Source organism: Arabidopsis lyrata, assembly GCF_000004255.2.
Source record: "Arabidopsis lyrata subsp. lyrata unplaced genomic scaffold ARALYscaffold_6, whole genome shotgun sequence".
Classification (NCBI taxonomy): Eukaryota; Viridiplantae; Streptophyta; class Magnoliopsida; order Brassicales; family Brassicaceae; genus Arabidopsis; species Arabidopsis lyrata.
In genome coordinates this window covers 6,482,405-6,502,956 of record NW_003302550.1, presented here as the reverse complement: position 1 = coordinate 6,502,956, position 20,552 = coordinate 6,482,405, and the positions used below count along the sequence as shown (strand labels likewise).

At 36.9% G+C, this 20,552-nt stretch overlaps 6 protein-coding genes across 7 annotated transcripts; 1 reads left to right on the top strand and 5 right to left on the bottom strand.

Moving 5' to 3' along the window:
• Nucleotides 1–929: 929 nt before the first annotated feature.
• Nucleotides 930–3,352, bottom strand: LOC9307762 (dehydrogenase/reductase SDR family member on chromosome X). Of its 2 annotated transcripts, none has more exons than XM_002871647.2 (10): nt 3,256–3,352; nt 2,927–3,130; nt 2,677–2,743; nt 2,468–2,496; nt 2,173–2,381; nt 1,943–2,061; nt 1,770–1,865; nt 1,604–1,679; nt 1,363–1,516; nt 930–1,268 (listed from the first exon to the last, which is right to left on the bottom strand). In XM_002871647.2, the coding sequence occupies exons 2-10, from the start codon at nt 3,125–3,127 to the stop codon at nt 1,116–1,118; spliced, it is 1,104 nt and encodes a 367-aa protein (XP_002871693.2). In that variant the 5' UTR covers nt 3,128–3,130; nt 3,256–3,352; the 3' UTR covers nt 930–1,115. The 2 variants fall into 2 exon arrangements, with proteins under 2 accessions (XP_002871693.2, XP_020876594.1); XM_021020935.1 differs by having other exon boundaries at nt 1,177–1,268; nt 1,344–1,516.
• An 89-nt stretch (nt 3,353–3,441) lies between these two features.
• On the bottom strand, nt 3,442–5,974 carry LOC9307761 (TBC1 domain family member 10B). Its single transcript, XM_021020938.1, has 8 exons — nt 5,752–5,974; nt 5,397–5,548; nt 5,092–5,287; nt 4,820–4,990; nt 4,615–4,731; nt 4,043–4,240; nt 3,798–3,956; nt 3,442–3,708 (listed from the first exon to the last, which is right to left on the bottom strand). The coding sequence occupies exons 2-8, from the start codon at nt 5,537–5,539 to the stop codon at nt 3,628–3,630; spliced, it is 1,065 nt and encodes a 354-aa protein (XP_020876597.1). The 5' UTR covers nt 5,540–5,548; nt 5,752–5,974; the 3' UTR covers nt 3,442–3,627.
• Nucleotides 5,975–6,035: 61 nt separating this feature from the next.
• Nucleotides 6,036–10,105, bottom strand: LOC9307760 (structural maintenance of chromosomes protein 5). The gene is made up of 4 exons (XM_002871645.2): nt 9,940–10,105; nt 6,571–9,520; nt 6,414–6,486; nt 6,036–6,328 (listed from the first exon to the last, which is right to left on the bottom strand). Exons 2-4 carry the CDS (start codon nt 9,485–9,487, stop codon nt 6,160–6,162), a joined length of 3,159 nt encoding a protein of 1,052 aa, XP_002871691.1. The 5' UTR covers nt 9,488–9,520; nt 9,940–10,105; the 3' UTR covers nt 6,036–6,159.
• Nucleotides 10,106–10,245: 140 nt separating this feature from the next.
• On the bottom strand, nt 10,246–12,686 carry LOC9309818 (uncharacterized protein At1g32220, chloroplastic). The gene is made up of 10 exons (XM_002871644.2): nt 12,355–12,686; nt 12,041–12,110; nt 11,669–11,757; nt 11,518–11,573; nt 11,359–11,414; nt 11,192–11,285; nt 10,969–11,048; nt 10,842–10,884; nt 10,660–10,751; nt 10,246–10,574 (listed from the first exon to the last, which is right to left on the bottom strand). Exons 1-10 carry the CDS (start codon nt 12,411–12,413, stop codon nt 10,404–10,406), a joined length of 810 nt encoding a protein of 269 aa, XP_002871690.2. The 5' UTR covers nt 12,414–12,686; the 3' UTR covers nt 10,246–10,403.
• Nucleotides 12,687–13,529: 843 nt separating this feature from the next.
• On the top strand, nt 13,530–16,632 carry LOC9309817 (protein trichome birefringence-like 19). Its single transcript, XM_021020925.1, has 2 exons — nt 13,530–14,567; nt 15,718–16,632. The coding sequence occupies exons 1-2, from the start codon at nt 14,037–14,039 to the stop codon at nt 16,519–16,521; spliced, it is 1,335 nt and encodes a 444-aa protein (XP_020876584.1). The 5' UTR covers nt 13,530–14,036; the 3' UTR covers nt 16,522–16,632.
• An 846-nt stretch (nt 16,633–17,478) lies between these two features.
• On the bottom strand, nt 17,479–19,509 carry LOC9309816. Its single transcript, XM_002871643.2, has 6 exons — nt 19,095–19,509; nt 18,840–18,962; nt 18,515–18,703; nt 18,345–18,426; nt 18,041–18,105; nt 17,479–17,963 (listed from the first exon to the last, which is right to left on the bottom strand). The coding sequence occupies exons 1-6, from the start codon at nt 19,377–19,379 to the stop codon at nt 17,661–17,663; spliced, it is 1,047 nt and encodes a 348-aa protein (XP_002871689.1). The 5' UTR covers nt 19,380–19,509; the 3' UTR covers nt 17,479–17,660.
• Between the last annotated feature and the right edge of the window lie 1,043 nt (nt 19,510–20,552).

The following is a 20,552-nucleotide window of genomic DNA, read 5'->3' as shown; positions in this document are numbered from 1 at the left end:
CTTGACCACAAATCCATTTACAGCAATAAATCTTTTTTCTCATGCTATTTTTGTTAAAAAATAATTTAAAATATGAACGAATCTTAGGATGACACGTGTATTTTTCGAAGCAGCCACGTTGATACTCGACGATTTCTGACCACGAAAAAGAAAACAGAGATAAATTCGTTTTAATTGTTGGTATATTTAATATACTACTTTTTTGTGAAAATGTATTTAAAGATTTATACTATATAATACTGTAATACGTTTAGATCTCCGAGATAGGCTAGGCCACAGAAACACTGCAGCGAATTAAAAGACGACACGTGTGATGTGTGAGACGACACGTTCAAGAATTCGATACTCACAAGAAAGAGACAGGTAGGTGCGGAGTAATAGTGGGGCCCAGAGAATCAAATTCTCTTTTACTAGGCTCTTCCTTTTAGTCTTTATATAATGACTGAAATGACCCTGTTACCAAATACCCCGTGACTCATTTTCAATTTGGTCAAAAAAGTGTAAATGTGAATGAAAAGTAACCAATCAATCAATATACACTTTTCAAAAAGTGTATAATTAGATTAGTCTCCCTAATTCAGTTCACCTAAAACAGTACTCCCTCTATTCCTAAAAAAATTGATGTTTTAGAATTTTCACATATATTAAGAAGCAATCATTGTTTAATTATTTGTCAATTACTTTTTTATATTAAATATTTTTAAATAACTTTGAACCAATAGTATTAGAAAACAGTTAATCATTACGTCTTAAAGTTTACGATATATTAATTTTAATCAATAAAAGTTAAAACAAAAACCTAAAAAATCAAACTTTGTGAAACAAACTAAAACTCTAGAACATCAAATATCTAGGAACAGAAGTAGTATTATTCAAAATCTGGCGTAAAAACGATCTCTAAAAATCAAATTGGTAAACAAACAACTGTGTTAACATGCAATTGCCATTTTTACGTTTTCTTAGGATGGTTGAATGTAATCGTATAGCAATATTTAATACAATAAACAAAGATATGCTCTACAAAATTTCAGTACATTTCTTTCATATAGTTTCTCATATTCATGAGATTGACTGGATTCTTAAATAAAAGATATATTCTAGAGACTCTTTAATAATTAGTTGTTTTGATGAAGAAGATGCAAGTGCAAGTCATTGAACAAATCACAAGAGATTTCCCAGAGTTGTTTAGCAAGTCTCGGGTCTCTAGAAACTTGTGATGATTCAATGGTCCTTCCTTTTCCTCCAAAATAGTAAGCACCTGATGTTTCCTGCATATCAATAACATGTTTTGAGTATCATGTAAGTAAGAAAAGCAGATCATAGATGAAGAGGAGACAATCAACAATCCATTATTTATATAACCCATGTGGATAAAGCGGCATCGATGATAGATTCAGCTCCATCATCTGGGGATTGCAGTAGGCCAAGAATTCTGAAGCCAAGAAACACCATGGAAGTTATGTAACAAGGAAGCTCTCTCATTATATTCGTTTTCACAAATCCTGGATCAGCAGCTCTGTATTCAACAAGAAAAACTCACAACTTAAAATCACAATCTTTAAAGAGTGAGAGAGTAATAAATTTAGAGAGCAATGATGCATACATTACAGAGACATGGCGTGAGTCGTCTAAGAGCCGAAGCTGTCTGTGCAATTCATATGAGAACAGTAGAAGACATACTATTCAAGAACATTAAGCCAAAATTCAGAAAGAAGAAAACTCAATATATATATGTGCTTTCTAAGTGACTGTGAGAGGTATTGGCTTACATTTAGAATACTCGTAGATTCGAGCGCAAGGATATTGGTTTGATGTAGAAAAACATACTCCAGTTACAGAGTCCTTGTTGAACTTTTGAATGAAAGCTACAGAAATAAATAGATATCAAGTCACTTAAGCTAGTCTTTCATGGTTTTTGTTAGAGTATATCACTAAATTTTACCTGAACGATGTGTGAAAGATGTTACGTTAACGACCCGTGAAGGAACGTAGCTATTTTTCAGAAGTGGCAAAAGAAGTTTGGTCAAAGAGAATGGACCAATATAGTTTGTAGCAATCATCCTGACAAAGAGGAAGACAAAAAACAAAAGCAGTTATGAAATATCAAATCCATAGTCTAATACATAAGTTATTGACAACTGAAAACATAAGATTTGATCAAACCAGACTTACCTGTCATAACCATCAATGGTTGGTCGACTAGAAGTTGCCAATATCCCAGCATTGTTCACCAAAAGCTGAATCGAAGGATGTAACTCTGAGTCCGATAGCCATTGCTCTAGAGAGTTTTTAAACTTGAAGATTGATTCAAAAGAAGAAATGTCAGCTTCGAAAGACTTGAGTTGAGCATCTTTGTTCTTGTTCTTAATTTCCTTCAATGTCTGTCATAAGCCAAGAAATTTTTGCATTAAAGGATAATGTGAAAGAGAACATCGACAAAGCGGAAACAAAAGGATTCATAAATAACCTCTGAAAGAAGCTGAGAGGACCGTCCAACTGAAAAAAAAAATCAAGAAAGATGTCATCCCATTAGTCCACAGAGAACTTAATGAAGAAGAATGGCAAGTTTGATGAACCATTGTGAATTGTAAGGCTTCTCTTTGTGATGGGAAACTATATTTTCCTATACCGATACATTAGTATTTTAGGAAGCGATGGATCATAGATGTTTATTACCAAGAACAACGTAGAAACCCTTCTCTGCAAGAGCAAATGCAGTGGCCTTACCAATCCCAGAAGTAGCCTGAAATCAAAAACCATATACACAAAATGCAAAACATAAGAAATCTACATTTAAAACTGGAGGCATTACAACATGACATAATCAAGGCAATGATTCACACAACCAGTGATGTAACAAGAATAGGTAGTAGATTTTTGAACCATTGTTGTAAGCAAATTTCCAAGTAAACAGTACTTCACTTACACCAGTGATAACACAAATGGGTCTCGAAGATCCATTATGTGGATTGATGGAGCAAGAAATAGGAGTAGCTTTTGAGCCAAAGACCCTTGCTCTAAGCAATTGAAGATAAGAAGAAACAAGAGCGATACTCCAGAACAGAACCATCCTCCAACATTCAGATGAACATACAAAACAAAAAGCCTCCTTTACCTCTTTCATCATCTTCTGTAAAAAAAAAAAAAAAAAAAAAAACATCTCAAAAATTGTTTTGTATTTTAACTACCAGAATTCAGTTGAGAAATTATCATCAATGGATACTACTTTTCTTACATATATCTGAATATACTAACCTGAGATCCAAAATGAATCAGGGAATTGCAAAGACTTCAAACAAAACTCGAGAAACTTTGAAGAGTAGGATTCGGATTTGAATTCGAAATCACTACACGACGATCACAAAGCCACGCATATGCAAAGACGTAAGAATTAAATGATTCAAGTTTGCTCAAATTTGACTTTTGCCCAAAAGAAAGGAGAATCTAAAAGTTGAGTCGAAATATATTTTTTATTACACAAGAAAAAGTTCTATTGTTTTTACTTTTCACACGAGTTGTACCAAAAAAAGAAAAGAGAAAGATTAAAATTTGCACAAAAAGAATGAGAAGAATCTTCGAGAATTCGGTTTCCGGTTTGATTCGGTTCAAGAATATCAAACTCTATTGTTAAACCGGTTTGGCCGTTTGAGCCGGTTTAGATACGGCCTTGTCACAATCCTGTTTCATTTCTTCCAAACGCTTTGATACCTGGAGGAGATTCATAACAAAATTAGACAGTGACACAGAGCTTCAATTTCAAGTATCTAAAGGAGATATAGCTTTTTAGTCTTTGAGACCTTAATGGAATAAGCCAATGGAAGCAAAGTATCAGGATCCATGGCATCTTCAGGGAAATTCCTCAGAGCATGCATGAGTTCCTCAAATGGCAATTTCAACAAATCATCATGGCAATGCTTCAATAACGCTAAACCAACTTTGAACACGATCTTAACACCCTAAGCCGGAAAAAGAAACACTAAGATACCATATGCTACTAAAGAAAGAGACTTTTGAGATTATAGGATGTTGATTTTAAAAGTACCTCAGCTAGAAACACATCCCAGATTCGTAGTGCCGAATGGAAAGGAAATGAATACGAAAAGACGGTTATGAACCATTGACTTGCATACATACTTGGATTGATCATTTCTTGAGTGAAATGTTCTCCTAGTTTCGGCATCAGCTCTCTTACCAGCATATCAAACTGTAACAGATATTGCTGTACAAGAGGAAGCCCTGCCTACATTTACACAAATCAAATACATATTAAATCATTAAAATTGTCTAAGGAATTGAAATTCTGTTTTCAAGCATAATGTTCCAAAGAGCTACTATCATAACTTCAGCGAGAAGCTCGTTTGACAGAGAATGAAGCGCTAATCTTGAAGACTAAAAAGTCTCTCTACAGGATAGTTGACAGAGAATCTGAAAAAGCAGTCATAAACTAACTAACTGATCAAGGAAAGGATTTATTTTTATCTATTTGACTTTATGTCATTTTCTTACTATCCCTCAAACAATCAAAGAGGCTCTAATCTATCATTATCAAACTCGCGTAACTAAGGAGGAAAGTAGCTAGCATATCGGTATCTTCTACAGTAAAGAAAGCACCACCTGATACAATCCCTCTATTGGGGAGTGAACAGCTCCTTTGAGTAATGCAACCAATAACCAGAATGCATCTTCTTCGCTCATATAAAGAAGCAACAAACCGGCTATGAAACCCATTCCCTGCAAAATGTTTTTAGAACCATGAGTCTTTAGTAATTAGTACCATCTTAGGGAAATAAGAAGAGAGGAAAAAAGTCTCTGGAAATACCTGAACATATCCAACATCTCTGTCATAGACAGAGTATGCTTTTAGAACATTGTATAATGATCTTTGGCCTGGTCCATGTCTCTTCTGGAAGAAAACATGTGATGGGAAAGTACGAGATATATCCCGAATGATATCGAGTTCTGATGCTGACGTCTCATAAATAACCAGTTGCTAACAACGAAATCAAGAGAATTCTCAAAAAAAAACTCTTTCCAGCAATGAAGCCAAAGAAAATGAATAACAAAACACACAAGGAGATTATAAGTTATTACCACATAAACACCGGGATTCATAAGCAAAAGGTCTCGACTTCCAGAGATCAGTTGCCAAACGAGACCCCTTAAGCAATCAGGGATCCCTTTTCGAATCCGCCTCTTGACAACATGAGGTTTTCTCCTAACGTAATGCTTCCAATCACTACCACCAGTTCCAATCATCTTCCTCCATTTTGTCACTCTTCTCTCCTCCCTAAAGGAATTTAGCATCCATGGTCAAATAACAAAGCACAATATACTGGTCCTCAACAACAACAAAGCACAAAACTATTAACTTTTTCACATTTTTCATTCAGACATACTTGTCATAGTTACTAGATGATTTAGTCTTGGTGAAACGTTGAGGAGAATTGCCATGTTCCTGCTTCAGAAACCCGAATCTATCAACCGGTACAAGCAGAGGGACTGGTCCTGGGTCACTGTCCTTTGTTCGTTTCCTCTCCATTTAACTAACCTGAAAAAGACCAACATACTCAAAAAATCTGAAAATCCCCAACATCGTGATCAAGTAATGAATCAGACATAAAAGCTACATTCAAACTCAGATCATCATCTACGGAAGAAAGAGATATACTCATGGTGATCAGTTCTTTAACACAACGACGATCCAGAAAGAACAAAAACAGAGAAAGATTGTCGGGAAAAAGCGAAACCCACCAACATTCCGGTGTCAGATCAAGAGGGTCGTATCCAAAATCTTAACTTTCGAAATGAAATAAGGCGATCAATTCAAAGGAGTCGCGTATTCTAAATTTCCCAGCAAAATTGAAATCTGAAGAACAATGGAGCTATGAATTAGAAGGAAAATAGAAAGGAGACGTTGAACTTGGAGATCACATCGATCATTCAGACGCGTACCATCACGTTCCAGATATATATATATATATATCAAAAAGCTTCAGAATTTATCCGATGGAACTTTTTACATTTGCAAACCAAAAAAAAAAAACGCGAAATCGGTTAAGGTTCAATCGGCTCTGACCGGTAGGTTTAATAACATAAAATCCCAAGTAGATAAAATACATTGTTCTTCCAAAACCCAAAATAGAAAAGATGATCAAGTTATTAAGAACATTGACTAGCTTCGGTTCGTCTCATGAGATTGCCCCAACTATCACCAAGGCTCCAAACTTTTGAAGGCTGCTCGATCCAAGGACCGTTCATGATGTTCAGAATGCTACAGGCTTCACTGTATTCTAGCTCCGGCAAGAGCTTTGGTGTCAGTAAGAAGCACCTACAACAGCAAAGACCACACATTTGTTTCTTACTTGAGAGCATTTTCCAGGGTCTAGGTGTGAGTAGAAAAAGGACCAACTTACTGTGGTGTGTTTGGTTGACTAGCAGCTCTAACCAATTGTTGAAACATCTTCCGTTCGTTTATGGGATCCATACCTGCAGAAGCAAATGTATATTTTTTTTAGAGACTTGACTGATCATGTTTCCTAACAGTTTTTATAAAAACATTACAGTTTTTACCTTGATTAATCTCATCAACAACCCTGAAAGGACAGTTTGTCAGATCTTGAAGAGAGACGAGGTAAAGGATAGTTGAGACAGAACGCTCTCCTCCGGATTGGTGGTGAGAGCTTAGAACCTGAAGTTGCCCAGATTCCCTGAATTTCACTTTGATATGTATTCCGTATTGATCAAAGTCAGTGTCACGCTCATCCAATGAAACTTCTCCTGCAACAGCCATTTCTTGAAAGTTGTGGCTGAATGTTTCATTTATCTGACCAACAAGCTGTCTCAATGTTGGAAGCCATTTCTCCTTTAACGAATCGATTTCTTTCATGCATATGCTCAGATCTATTTTATCAGCTTCGAGCTTCGTCGAAATGGTATATATCTGACTTTGGCGATGTTCATACTCTTGCAGAATGTTCTCGTTTACGAAAAGGATCGAATTGGCTTGAGACAGATTGTCTTGTATAGCCGCTTCCAATTCTTCGACTGTGGTAGGCATCTCCATAAACTCCTTTTTAAGTTCAGGTGTGATGATTGCAACAGATTCTGCATCCCTCTTGGCAGAGGCTAGCCGCAGCTGCTTTCCTTCTACCTCTTGCTTACAATACTCAACGGCGAGAGATAGCTGCTGTGCTGTTTTCTCATATTGTTTGATATTGAATTCCGACTGTCTGATCTTTCTTTCCAATTCAATAGAAGCCATATGCTTCTCGGCGTAACTCCACTTATGAGCAACAGCCTCCACAAGCAATTTCTTGAGATTGATCGCATATGTATAGCGGTCAGCATTAGCTCTGGAAACCTGATCAATCAGCTTAGCAACTGAAGCATCCATGTCCTCCTCTTGCTCCAAAGATTCTAGCTTTGTCTTCCTTTGCTGGTAACGGGATTCCAACTCACGGCGTTTTTTCTTCTCCAGATGCGAAACATTTACAATCTCCTCCCTCTCTTTATGAAGTTTAGCTGCTTCTTCTTCCAAGAGTCTTTGCTCTGTTTGAAGACTCTTGTGAGTTTCCTCCATGAATGAAATAGAGTCTTCTAATTCCTCCTTTCTTGATCTCAGATTCTCAAGCTCTCCAACGTCCACCCCACATAATAGAAGACGTGATTGATATACAGAGTCTACACTTGCAGACGAATGACCACCATACCTTGAGGAAGACCACCGGTAATGATTGTCTGGTGTCCAAAAATCTGTAATACCCAACTTAGAGACTTCTTCAGCCCTCTGATCGGTAATCTTCGATCCAATGTACGAGTCGTCCAGACCAAACTGGGAAGTTAAAACCTCCTTGATGGCGTCAGGAGCATCAAATATTTGATCAAGCCGAGCATGGATCCCAAGAGACCGCATCTGATCAGAAATATGAAAGGGGGCCTTTTGACTGCCGCCAGCGCTGACATAGTTAAGAACAGGAACATCGAATCGTTTTAGATTTCTAACCAGCAAATCACGGTCCTCAGGATCCTGAGTGACAAAAGACTTCCAGGCATAATAAGGAACATGACCCTCCAAAAAGCAAGCGTTCTCTCGATTTGGAACGTTAACCTCTACCAAAACAGGACCATACACTTCCCTTTTAAACTCATGACGATTCTGTTGCACCCATTGATATGCGTCAAATATCCTTTCAGCTCCAGAGTTACGTAACGCATTCAAGAGTTTGTTATTTGCATTCTCCATGTCCTTCAACTTGTCTACGCATTGCCTCAGGGTGTGTCTCTTCTGAGACAAAAGCCTCTCATTATCCACCTTCTGATTCTTCTTTCGGTTCATGCTCTGATGCAGCTCTGTAATCTGAAAGCTCAATTCTTCAAGTTTGGCTACAGGACGTTCGTATACAGGCAGGTTTTTGAGTTCTTGTTCCGCAGCAACCAGATCCTCAGTAGCTTTCAGAATCCTTTCTTGGCGATGTTCTTCTTGTTTCTTCAATTCCTCCAGTTCTTTGTATGTTGCCACTACACGTGCTTCTGCCTCATCTTCTTTCTCGAGCAAGTTACAACGGTTTCTTCCATTTGCATCCATGAGATTCTTAACTTTTTTGCATTTTGAATCTGTCTCTGCTTTCTCCTTCTTTTGTTTTTCAATAGGTTCCTTCATGCTGTTCAAAATCCCTGCAGCGTCATCCAATTTTTTCTGGGCTTCCTTCATTCTCTTCTTAGCATCCATGTACTCAGCCTTTTTCATATCATACTTTAGCCATGGCAATTTCTTCTTCATGGAATCAACCTTAGTCAAAAACAACTCTCTCTGCCTAACACGCTCCACGTCCTTCTCTTGCTCATCAACAAGGGCTTTAAGCTGATTCAGCGTCTCTCCATTTTTCGCCACGGCTCTCTCAAGCTGCTTCAGATCACGGCTTTTGTCAACTAGCGCGCGATGATGGACTGGCAGCTGAGGATCACCAACAGCTTTTTCCGTCTCCTCCAGGAGCTGCACAGGCGTTAACTTGGCAAACTCGCAAACCCTATCTTGTGGCAGGAACTGCGTGAGATTGTTAACTTGAATGTTAAATTTCTGTATAATCTCAACGATATCTTTCTTACAAACTGTGTTTCCATTGAACATCCACTCAGACTTGTTACGTGTATCGATCTTACGGAAAATGGTAAGAATTTCTTCCCTGGTGTTCCCTCTGAGAGAGATCTTAACGTAGCCAGAATCTTCCCCGCGCTTAACATATGCTCCAACACTGGTAGCTCTCCCAAGAAGCTGAGGCTCACCACCAAGACAAAGAGCAATGGCACACACAAGAGAACTCTTACCTGATCCGTTAGGTCCAATTACAAGGTTCAAACGTGATCCAGGTTTGCATACCAAATGATTAAATGTCATGAAGTTATGAAGCTCGATATCGATTATATTCCCAGGCAAAAAGTCATCTCCCCCTCTGGATATTTTAGGGCGCTTAGCACGACGTTCAGACATCGTTGTTCAGCAGTCAAGAGATTTTAAGTTAACCTGAAAAAAAAGATTGAAACTTTCGTATGAAATCCACAGATATAATTGGGGAAAACAATGTAAAATCGAAAATTAGAAACTTAAGAATTTAGAATCTGGGCAATGCAAAAAAGCTAACCCTAAAACCAAAATTGAAGAATTGAAAAGAAAGATCGAATCAAATAGAAACTTCTTACAGTATCAATCTCAAATCACAAGCAATCATCAGTTTCACATTAACCATTCTCTCCAACATAAACCCTATGACTGAAAAATGAACAGTAAAACCAAAACACACAAAGTATCTAAGCAAAATCAGCTTAAAACTAAGACACGGACACAAAATTAAGGACAAAGCTGAAAGACGAACCCAAAAGAAGAATAGACAATTCGATTCGCTGACAAGGTTGAATTTTCACAATAGAGAGGAAGAAACTGACCTGAACAAGTGAATATAGCCGAAATCGAATATTCCGGAGCCCGAAATTGTACCATACGAGAATAAACCCTAGACTCTATCTGAATGGCGATTTCAGTTTATTTGGAGAGCTGAAAGTGAAACCATGGAAAAGCGAAAACCCGGGAAAAGGAGAAGCACGACGATCAAGGCACACTCTCTAGGTTAGCCTTTAAAATCCTTGTGGTTATGGTTCAATCCGGTTATTAAATAAAAACCCGGTTTATAGATTTAAAAGGCCAAACTCTTTTTTGTGTGTAAATAAGCTCTTAACACTGGAAGATTATCTAATGATTCAAGCTGCTAAAAAAATTTCATTATTTTTTCTCCTATTGTAATATGCGAAAGTCATAGTTTACTGGTAGCAGAACCAGAGACGATTGTTACATTTGAATTCAACAGTTGAAACCGTAATAAGGAGAAACTTTGTTAAGACGGTGTTGTTTTTCAGTGACCGTGTTGAAGAATCCGGTACACATCGATGACTCCAGAAGCAAACTCGGGATCAACTGCAGCTTTTACCGCTGTTCCTGCAACGGATTTAACATTGACCGGAGGTATTAAAAGAGGCCCGATCAGAGGAATTTTCGTCACCTCTTTCGGGAACAGCTTCAAGACCTGCATATGATGAAGTGTTTTGAGACAAAAAGAATGCTTACTTTTTAACCTAAAGATTACCAAGATTGATGCAAATATTTATTACCATTTCGAGAGGAGCTCCAATGAGACTAAGTGGCAACTTTATGCTACCGACCTGACGAGTCCCGTGTATGAATCCTGGCCTTAAAACCGTTCCTAAGAAAGCATAGGAAAAAACAACGATTCATCTGTGAACACGCAATGTATAGCAACGGAGTTTTTGATTAAAAGTGAGAATTTACACACCTCTGTTTCCGAATTTATCCAAAATCTCAGCTTCAGTTGCTCTCTGAAAATAGATAGATAAGTTGATCAAATAGAAATGTAATAACTAAGAACAAAAGCCAAGAAGACAAAGAATAAGAAGAAGTACCTTCCCTTCGAAATATCCTCGAATCAAGTTATTTATGACACCAAAATCCGCAGCTGATATATACACAAATCTTTTCACACCTAAACATAATATATAAGCGGCTTTTCTGTTAGTTTGCCAAAGAACAAGCTGCAAAAAGCTTATCTACATATTTTTGCAGATAACTTAACAATTCGAGTTTTCTCTCATTCCCATACAGTACAGCAAATCTATGAAAATTTACCTTGGTCTGCTGCAGCATTAACAGCATTGATGTTTGCAGTACCGTTAATTCTGACCATTTGTGAGTTGGAACCAAAACCACCAACGCATGAGATCTGCACAAGTTTCCATCAGAGATGCGAAAGGAACCATATGATGAAGTAACTTTTAAGAAGAATTCTTAATTACCACAGACGTAATTCCTTCTAGTGCAGGCTTCAGGGAATCGGGTGAAAGCAAATCACCTATTTTTTTAGTAGAAACACACAAATCGAGTGATTGATCGAAGTCTTTTGTTTCATAAATGATGAACAAAGTGAAAGATGTGTTTTCAGATCTTGGGAATACCTTGATGCCAGGTTACATCATCAACCCATGAATCATGCAGAGAAGATCTTCCGGACCTAATAAACAGTTCAAAGACTAGAATTTAAGCTACGAAAAGACAGTCTATGAGCACCAAATCAGATTAAAAACCGGCAATGATACAAATACCTACCTGCTAAGACTAGAGACAGAGAAACCTTGTTTCAGTGCCTCTTTGCATATGTGTGAACCTACATAACCATTTCCTCCCAAAACCAGTATCTGCATTCAAAAAAAAAAAATCAATGTAATAGATTCAACGAACGAGAGAGACAGTTTGTTTCTTTATATGAAAACACAAACAGAGATTGAATAAAAGAGAACTCTCAAATACAAACCAGAGACTTCCCAACAACAACCCCATAACCAAAGACAACTCCAAAACTCTTATTTCAACTGATTCTATTCTTAACTAGTTGTCTGATGTAGTAATCGGATTAGAGGAAATATCTTATCACAATGTCTCATGAAACTCAAAAGCAATGAAAAATGTATGGTCTATTACCTTATAATCTCTTGAATGTGTACCAGCGGCTTCAGACAAAAGCCTTTCATTTCCTCTCTGACTGATTGAACTGCCAAAGACATAAAGACAAGAAGATTATCATCAGTATATGCAACATTGTCAATGATTTAATGAAGGAATCACACAATTAGTAAGATCAATATTGGGTCAGAGACTATGCCCCCAAAATGATAATCCCTAGAAGTGATTCATTCTAACAGCAATAAAGATCAATGCTTTATTCGAAACACAATTCTATAGAATTCGAAAACCTTAGAAGAAGAAGAAGAAGAAGAAGAAGAAGAAGAACTCACGACATCGTGACGGTTGAAGAAGATGCTTGTGATCGTTTCCAAATCAGAGACCTAAACATCGTACACTTAAAACCCTAAAGCTGAGTAGCTCAAGTATCGTAGATAGAGAATTTTTCTCAAGATAAATTGAAACTTCGGTAAGCGATTGAAAAAACTGAAACTGCAGAATTCTTAAAAACTTTGTGGAATCATGAGTCGTGAACTCGCAATCTTCGCAGGAAAAAAAAAAAACAGAGACCTTTCACAATCACAACTGTAGACGACGATTGTGGCGGTCTAGCTTCCACGTAGACGATCTACGTGTCTATGTCTTAAAAAAAAAACCGTATTTTGAATAACTTTTAGCTCGTGATATTGTCAAAGCCTTATTTGAATAACTCTTGGCAATGGCACTAAGACTTGAACATTATTTATAGATTTAATTAACAATTATGGACAGATTAGCAGGAGCCAAACCCGAATCAGAGAGGCTAGTTCGTTGCAACTCAAATGAAGGGTCAAGTGACCGTGTTAACAGCAACAACATTGTTGATCTTGTGTCCAAAAATCTATTGCCTGATTTAGACCAAAAGGGACAACTTGGTCGAATTTTGAAAGAAACTGATGAGAACAACACTGCAGCTATTCTGTGTAAAGTATTGTATGTTATCAGCTACAGAATCATATGAAGATTCAGTTAGGCAACGAGATATTTGGAAGACTGCTTTATGTGTTTTATTACTTAATACAGTAAGAATTAATTATTAGAGTTTAAAGTTTTCAGTATTACCATGAACAAGTGAGTTTGGCTTTAATTAAGTTTTATTCAGTTTGGCATTGATTTACAAAGTTGATAGATTGTTTATCTTTTTGTATTGTTTATCGAATCAATTACTTTATAACATTTATTGATATATAGGCTATATGCTTTAATTTCGGTGGTTCTTAGATCCGATTCACATATAATGTTAGATCGTTTTGATATAAAAAAGAATCATAGTACTGTATACTTCTTGTTAGTGAAATCAGTATAATAACTTGATTCAGAATTTTTTTTCAAGATTAGATGAAACAAAAATTCTTCTTACCTTTTGGTTAAGAAAAGAAAATAACGACAAAACAAAAGGAATCCACATGGGTGAAGAAATTCATATGTTTGTCTTAACTCCTAATTATACTTAACTTGTTCGTATACCAGTTGGAAATAACATAATATAAGTTGATGTAATCAAAAATAAGAATTGTTGAAAAAATCAAAAGTAATAGTTAAGCAAATTATAACCAAGACTTATTTAGCCTAGTGAATTGTAATATTTCCGTCATTGCGTTAGCATCTAGATTTATACAACACAATTCATGTTTTTTTTTTTAAATACTAGTTATCTTGTGACACTTGCATAGTTAACAACCTAAAGACTAATTACATGTGTTATAGAATTAAATATCATTTAAACGTACAAATTGCCGACAAAAAACGTCCAAATTAGTGAATAGTCATCACATTGTGAATTTCTTGTTTGATTGATATTACTTTAAAATTTTCTGTTAGCTATTCTGCAATAATCATAACTCATAATTTAGATGTGACACCTACTCTTTTTGTTATAGCACGAAAGAAAATTTCACAAAATTTCATGATTTAAACTAATTCACAACTTATAAACAAATTTAGTCCCAACTCCCAACTCTGATATAATCTTTTTATGTTTTCTCTCTCAAAATCTCACCTCTTTCTCTCTCTATCTATCATTCCTTCAATGGAGCTTCTTCATTCTGCAACATTTCCAAGTAAACAAAAGCTACTCATCGTAGTGACAGTTGCCATAACTCTCTTCACCATCATCCCTCTTCTCTACCCTTTTCTTGAAGACCCTAACTTCTTCCTCAAGCAACAACCTCCAAGCCAAAGCAGCATCATCAAGCTCGAAAACGGCGTTGTAACATCACATGAGAGCTGCGACATATTCTCGGGAGAATGGGTTCCTAACCCTGAGGCACCTTACTACACCAACACGACGTGCTGGGCGATACACGAACACCAAAACTGCATGAAGTTTGGAAGACCCGACACGGATTTCATCAAGTGGAAATGGAAACCTTATGGGTGCGAAGATGGCTTGCCAGTTTTTGACCCGTTTAGGTTTCTTGAGATCGTGAGAGGTAAAACCATGGCGTTTGTTGGTGACTCAGTTAGCAGAAACCACATGCAGTCTTTGATCTGCCTTCTCTCTCAGGTAACAGCTTTTTTCTTACTTTTTTTTCTTTTGCCTTTTATTGAATATCTACAATGATAACCCTCAAAAAAAGAAAAACATTTGTTTGTTAAGTTAATCTTTTTCTTTTCTAGCATAATTTTGAGTTTTTTAAATAAGAAATTTTATATATGATGTAAACAGATCGGAGTATTGTTTTTTTCATTAAACCCTCTTTTATAGTCATTAAACCTTCTTTAGAGAATTCTAAGTTTAACGAGCCAAAAAAATGCAATAAAATGAGTAAATTATATTTTAGTACTCATGCACCAAAGAATATTATATAACCACTCGTGACTTCGAAGTAACATTCTAATTGATGAGCTTCTATAACTCGAATCATTAGATCATAGACTCACATATACATGATTTAATTATTAGTTGAAGTTACACTTTTGATAAAGTAGTATAAACGAAGTTAGATGTGCATCATTACTTTTATCAAATATCATTATTTTAAGAAGTGTTATATACATATATTAATTAACTTGACATCTACAATGTTATTACCTAAACTCGATACAAACTTTATAACTTACTAGTAACTACCCAATTATTTGCTTAAAATAAAAGATTGGTACGTGCATAAAAGTGATTTTGGTTCACCGGTGCCACAATGGAACAATTATTGAAATAATGTTTTCTTATACTAAAAAAAAGTGGTTATGAAACAGAAATGGGAGCAGTCGGTCCAATGATTTAGATGTTTTAATATAATCAGGTTACTTATGTTTAAAGGTTCTGGGAAAAAAAAAAAAAGAGGAGAAATACACATTGACATTTCACAGGAGTCCATTGGTCATTTTGGCTTTATGTAGTTGGATGAGCAAATTGCGTAAACAATACCAAACATGGATGTCTTGTCCAGCCTCTTATTTGTTCAATTTCGGTTGGATTCTTGTACACTAAATATAGCCATATAGGAATCGAATCTCATCTGATTTGGTTACGTTTTATTTTTTTTAATTAAAAGAAATTCAAGTTTTATTTTGGTAAGATTTGGCTCGTTTTTCTTACAATTTGTTCAAATTTTAAAAATGAAACCAAATTGATTTTTCTTTTCCATCTGTCCGGACTAGAGATCCCTCGTATTACTTGGTTTCTCGAGAATAAACTAGATTTAACATTTCAGGTTGAGTATCCGATGGATGCTTCCGTTAAGGATGACGATTATTTCAAACGATGGACATACGAAACATACAACTTCACGATCGCCGCATTTTGGACACCACACTTGGTAAAGTCCAAAGAACCCGACCAGACCCAGACCGAGCATACTGATATTTTCGACCTATACCTCGACGAGGCAGACGAGAGTTGGACAGCCGATATAGGAGATTTTGACTACGTGATTATCTCATCTGGTCACTGGCATTACCGGCCATCAGTCTACTACGAAAACCGGACAATCACCGGTTGCCATTATTGCCAATTACCGAACATAACCGATCTCACAATGTTTTACGGGTATAGAAAAGCGTTTAGAACCGCGTTTAAAGCGATCTTGGACTCGGAAAGCTTCAAAGGGGTAATGTACTTACGAAGTTTTGCACCATCGCATTTTGAGGGCGGGTTATGGAACGAAGGAGGAAATTGTTTGAGGAAACAACCTTATAAGAGTAACGAGAGTCAAGACGAAACGACAATGAAGCTACACATGATTCAGTTGGAAGAATTTTGGAGAGCTGAAGAAGAAGCGAAGAAGAAAGGGAAGAGGTTAAGACTACTAGATACGACCCAAGCAATGTGGCTTAGACCCGATGGTCACCCAAGCCGCTATGGCCATATGCCAGAGGCCAATGTCATGTTGTACAACGACTGTGTTCACTGGTGCTTGCCCGGTCCTATCGACAACCTCAATGACTTCTTGCTCGCTATGCTAAAGAGAGAAGAAGACAAAGGATTACTGGCTCAAGTTCGGAAAATGCTGTCCTAATGACCTAGCCAAATCAAGTTTATTTATTTAATTTAAAGAAATGGTCAAATGTTGTGCCTAGTTATTGGATGACCACGAGCTCACCATTATATACATACATATTTATGATTAGACCGGATACCATTGTCTTGAAGCAGACGATGGAGCTTCCTTTGTTTGCAATCCTTCAAAGAACACCAAAAGTTGCAGTTACATTAGCATTTGTTCTATTTCTCTTCACAATAGTCTATGCTTTTTATATTCTCTCCTGGCCAATCCAATCTTACCTCCATCAATCTCATCATCCGAGGCTGACAATCCCCCTGCAACCACTCATACAAACTTCTTCAGACTATACCTTGACGAGTATGACACCGAGTGGACAAGTCAGCTTGACCAGCTTGACTATATCATCCGGCCACTGGTTTTACCGGCCGGTTATGTTTTATGAAAACCAACAAATCTCTGGGTGCTAGTACTGTGCGTTACCAAAAAAGAGTGAATTGTTTTGGACTATGGATACAGGAAGGCTTTAAGAATATCTCTAAAGGCTTTACTCGAAAATTTCAAGGGTCTGGCATTTTCGCGGAGTTTTTCTCCTCAAAAGGTGACCCTTGGAACGAAGGAGGGGACTCTGTAGGGACACAACCTTACAGACGAAACGAAACAATTTCCGAAGGTGCGGATCTCAAGGTTCACGACATTCAACTGAAGGAATTTAGAGCTTCAGAAGAAGATGGGAGGGAGAAGAGTGGTTTGAGACTGAAGTTAATGGACACCACACAGGCAATGCTATTGCTACCAGATGGGCATCCTGGGAGATATGGCCATCTACAGAATGCAAATGTGACTTTAAGAAATGACTGTATTCATTGGTTCCTGCCTGGACCTATCGATACTTGGAATGATATATTGCTACAAATGATGAAGACAGAGAACTAGAAAGCATCCCTCAAGAATGAGTAGTGGAGACAAATATCAAGAAAAATTGTAAAGAAAGATTCATATAGGAGTCTCAGTATTCAAATGCCATATATCCATATGGAAGGACAGAAAACAATTTGACAACAATTATTGTATTCCTATAAATTTTTATATGCAGTATTTTGACTCCCTTGCGCAAACTAAAAGCACAACAGAGTACTCGTGTACACAACTTCTCAAAAGGAAATTTTGATGAAAACCAGGACTTGCAAAGCCAAAATGTAGACGACAAAAGCTGACCTGAGATACATAAGCCTTGTTTGGGTCCCATTTCTTGTAGCAGATGAATATGGAAGGTAGGAATGAGCATCAACTTCGTGGTCTGATGCAAATTCTCTATCTGAATTTGTTCTCTTGAATCTGTTCCTCGCAGCGTTCCCCTCAACGTTAAAGCTTTCATATCTTCTCAACAAATTGTTTAGTCTCTCTAACTCCATCTCGTTCGAGTGAATCTCGCCAACAATCCCCTCTGCTTGTGCCTGATAAGAATATCAAAAGCTTCTGTTAAGAAACAGTCTAAAGGGAAAAGTGTAGATTAATTTGGCTTGAGATGGACCTGCTTTGCAGCTAATTGCTCGATTAGGCTATGAAGTTGTTTATCCAGTGTCTTCTCTCTCTGAGCTGTGAAAGAAAAGCCTTTCCACTCAGATAATGTGAATGAAACTTTTTCACACTATCAACCTATCTAACAGAACCAAAAACAGATCTCTATTGAATTCTTACTGAAAATAAGCCTTTCCACTCAGATAATGTGAATGGAACTTTTTTTTTTTTCTTTCATATATGTTGAAGACGTGATGGTTCTGAATCGTGATAAACTGGTAATTTAATAACTAATCAGATCTGATGACAAAAAGTACCTGGAGAAGGCTGCTTCAATGCTCTTTCCTGTATAACAGCCCAACTCCTTTCTAAATCCTGAACTTTTGCTTCCATTGAACTCTAAAAGGAAAATATAACTTACACTGCCATCAGATATACAGCCAGATTAGAGTATTCCATACCCATGGAAGGTAAAATGAAAACTAACCAAATCGTTCTTTTTGCTCTCCAACTTCTCTAGCATAACAGACTTCATAGCCTCTGTATCTGCTCCATCTTTTCCATTCCCATCAGGCTGAATAACAGTTTCACTAGAGATTCTGGACTGCCTTGCATCTAGAGAAGCTTGTGCATCTTCCTGCTCAGTTTTCAAGTTTTCCTCCACATTTTCTAGCTCCTGCAAACCATATAATATCAGACAGAGCCCCAAAGTGGTAACACGACCAACAGTCATATCTAAACAAGACCACAGGACAAGAAAAGAACCACCATCTATATTTGAACAAGAAAATGTCCATCGTCTGATTACTAACCTTCAACTTTCTAAGGAGAGAACCTGCTTCATTCCTCTTCTCTTCAATTTTGCTCTCACAGATTGATATTGCATTCTCATATGCACTATTTTCTTCCAGAAGTGTCTGCTCTCTCATGTGCGCCTAGTTGCAATACCAAAAGAAGAACCATGAGGATCACTTTAAAATCAGCCAAAGCCATATCCATTGAAGACTAATCCTATAACGCAAACACACGATTCCCGAATTCAGCTTCACCGTTTCAATTACTCAAACCTGTTCACGAGTAGCGGAGTGCGAATCAAGCTGAAGAGTGAGAGCGGCATTGGAAGCAAGGGAGTGAGCAAGAAGGTCAGGTAGACGCTGAGAGATATCCGGTGGAGGCAATCTGAGCCGTAGATCTTGGATCGAACGGCTGAGGGTTGTCGCTTTCCGGCCTAGCTCATCGACGTATTTCTGCTGCTCCTCCGTGAATACCAATGGGATCCGATCTTTCTCATCGTCTCCTTCTTTTCCATTTTTACCGACGACATCGGCGGCCCAAGCTAGAAGTCCGGCCATATCTCGTCTCTTCTTCTTCTCCTTCTCCGTCTCTTTGGTGAGACTCGCGGGACGATGGCAGAGCTAAACCGGGTAGTTGGTGGTTTAACCGGGATGGTACGGCTATATTACTTGAATTCTATTGTTGGTTCGGTTAACGCTCAAAATGGCGTATACTTTTTCTACTTTCTAGTATCCGTCCAATATATGGGCCTTAAGATAAGGCCTTGTCTATCAAACAAAAAGAGTTTATGGGACTAACTCAAACCTCTATCAAATCAGAATTTTGCAAATTAATTGTTTTTTTTTTTTTTTTTTTTTTGCTAAAGAAATTAATTGTTTTACAAAGACTTTAAATTCTTAAAAATTAAAATAGTTTAGTATAGAAAAGTTTTATCTTAGATATTTTCCTAATAAATTTATTAACATTAAGTTGTCATGTAAGAAATGTGATAATTTGTTTCTTAAGAGGTGGTATTATTTTAGGGGTATATATGCATTGAAAGCAACATTTATAAAATGACTAAAAAATCTTGTTCTTTGCCTATTCAATAGGGGCCTAAGAAATGTAATATGCATTACCGCGTGTAAGCAATTTACATTGCTTGCAATCAACCATCTTCCTCCTTCTCTAAGCAAAACATCAAATCACAAACCTCAAGCATCTTCTTAACCTATCCACTAAATTTAGAATATTTCAAATAACCAATCCAAACCAAACATGTAATACTCAATCACACATAGTCACATACGAACTAAGTTGTTAAGCAAATATTTTGTTGCAAAAATACAAATAACCGTAGACAGTGGCGGATCTAGGAAAATTGTTTGATGGTGTCAAACTTACAAATGAGTTGAGTTCTAATAATTGGGTTGGTTTCAAGCTTCATAATTAAACTGATATATATTCAAATTTTAATGTAATTAAAACGTTTTTAAAATTTTAATGGTGTCAAATGCACCCACAATCATTAACGTGCCTCCGCCACTAACCGTAGAGAGTTATTGTAATCCAAACCATATTCGTACCGTTAATTTACATTTTTAATTTGGGCATTACCCCAATAACTTGTCTAAGTTTTAGCATCTAGCAAGTCTCCTGCACGTTCCCAAAACCTTAACTTGTAAACCATCTTTTATTATAAATTCACAAAATTTCCCTTATATTTTTCTTTCTAACCAAACAAACCCCAC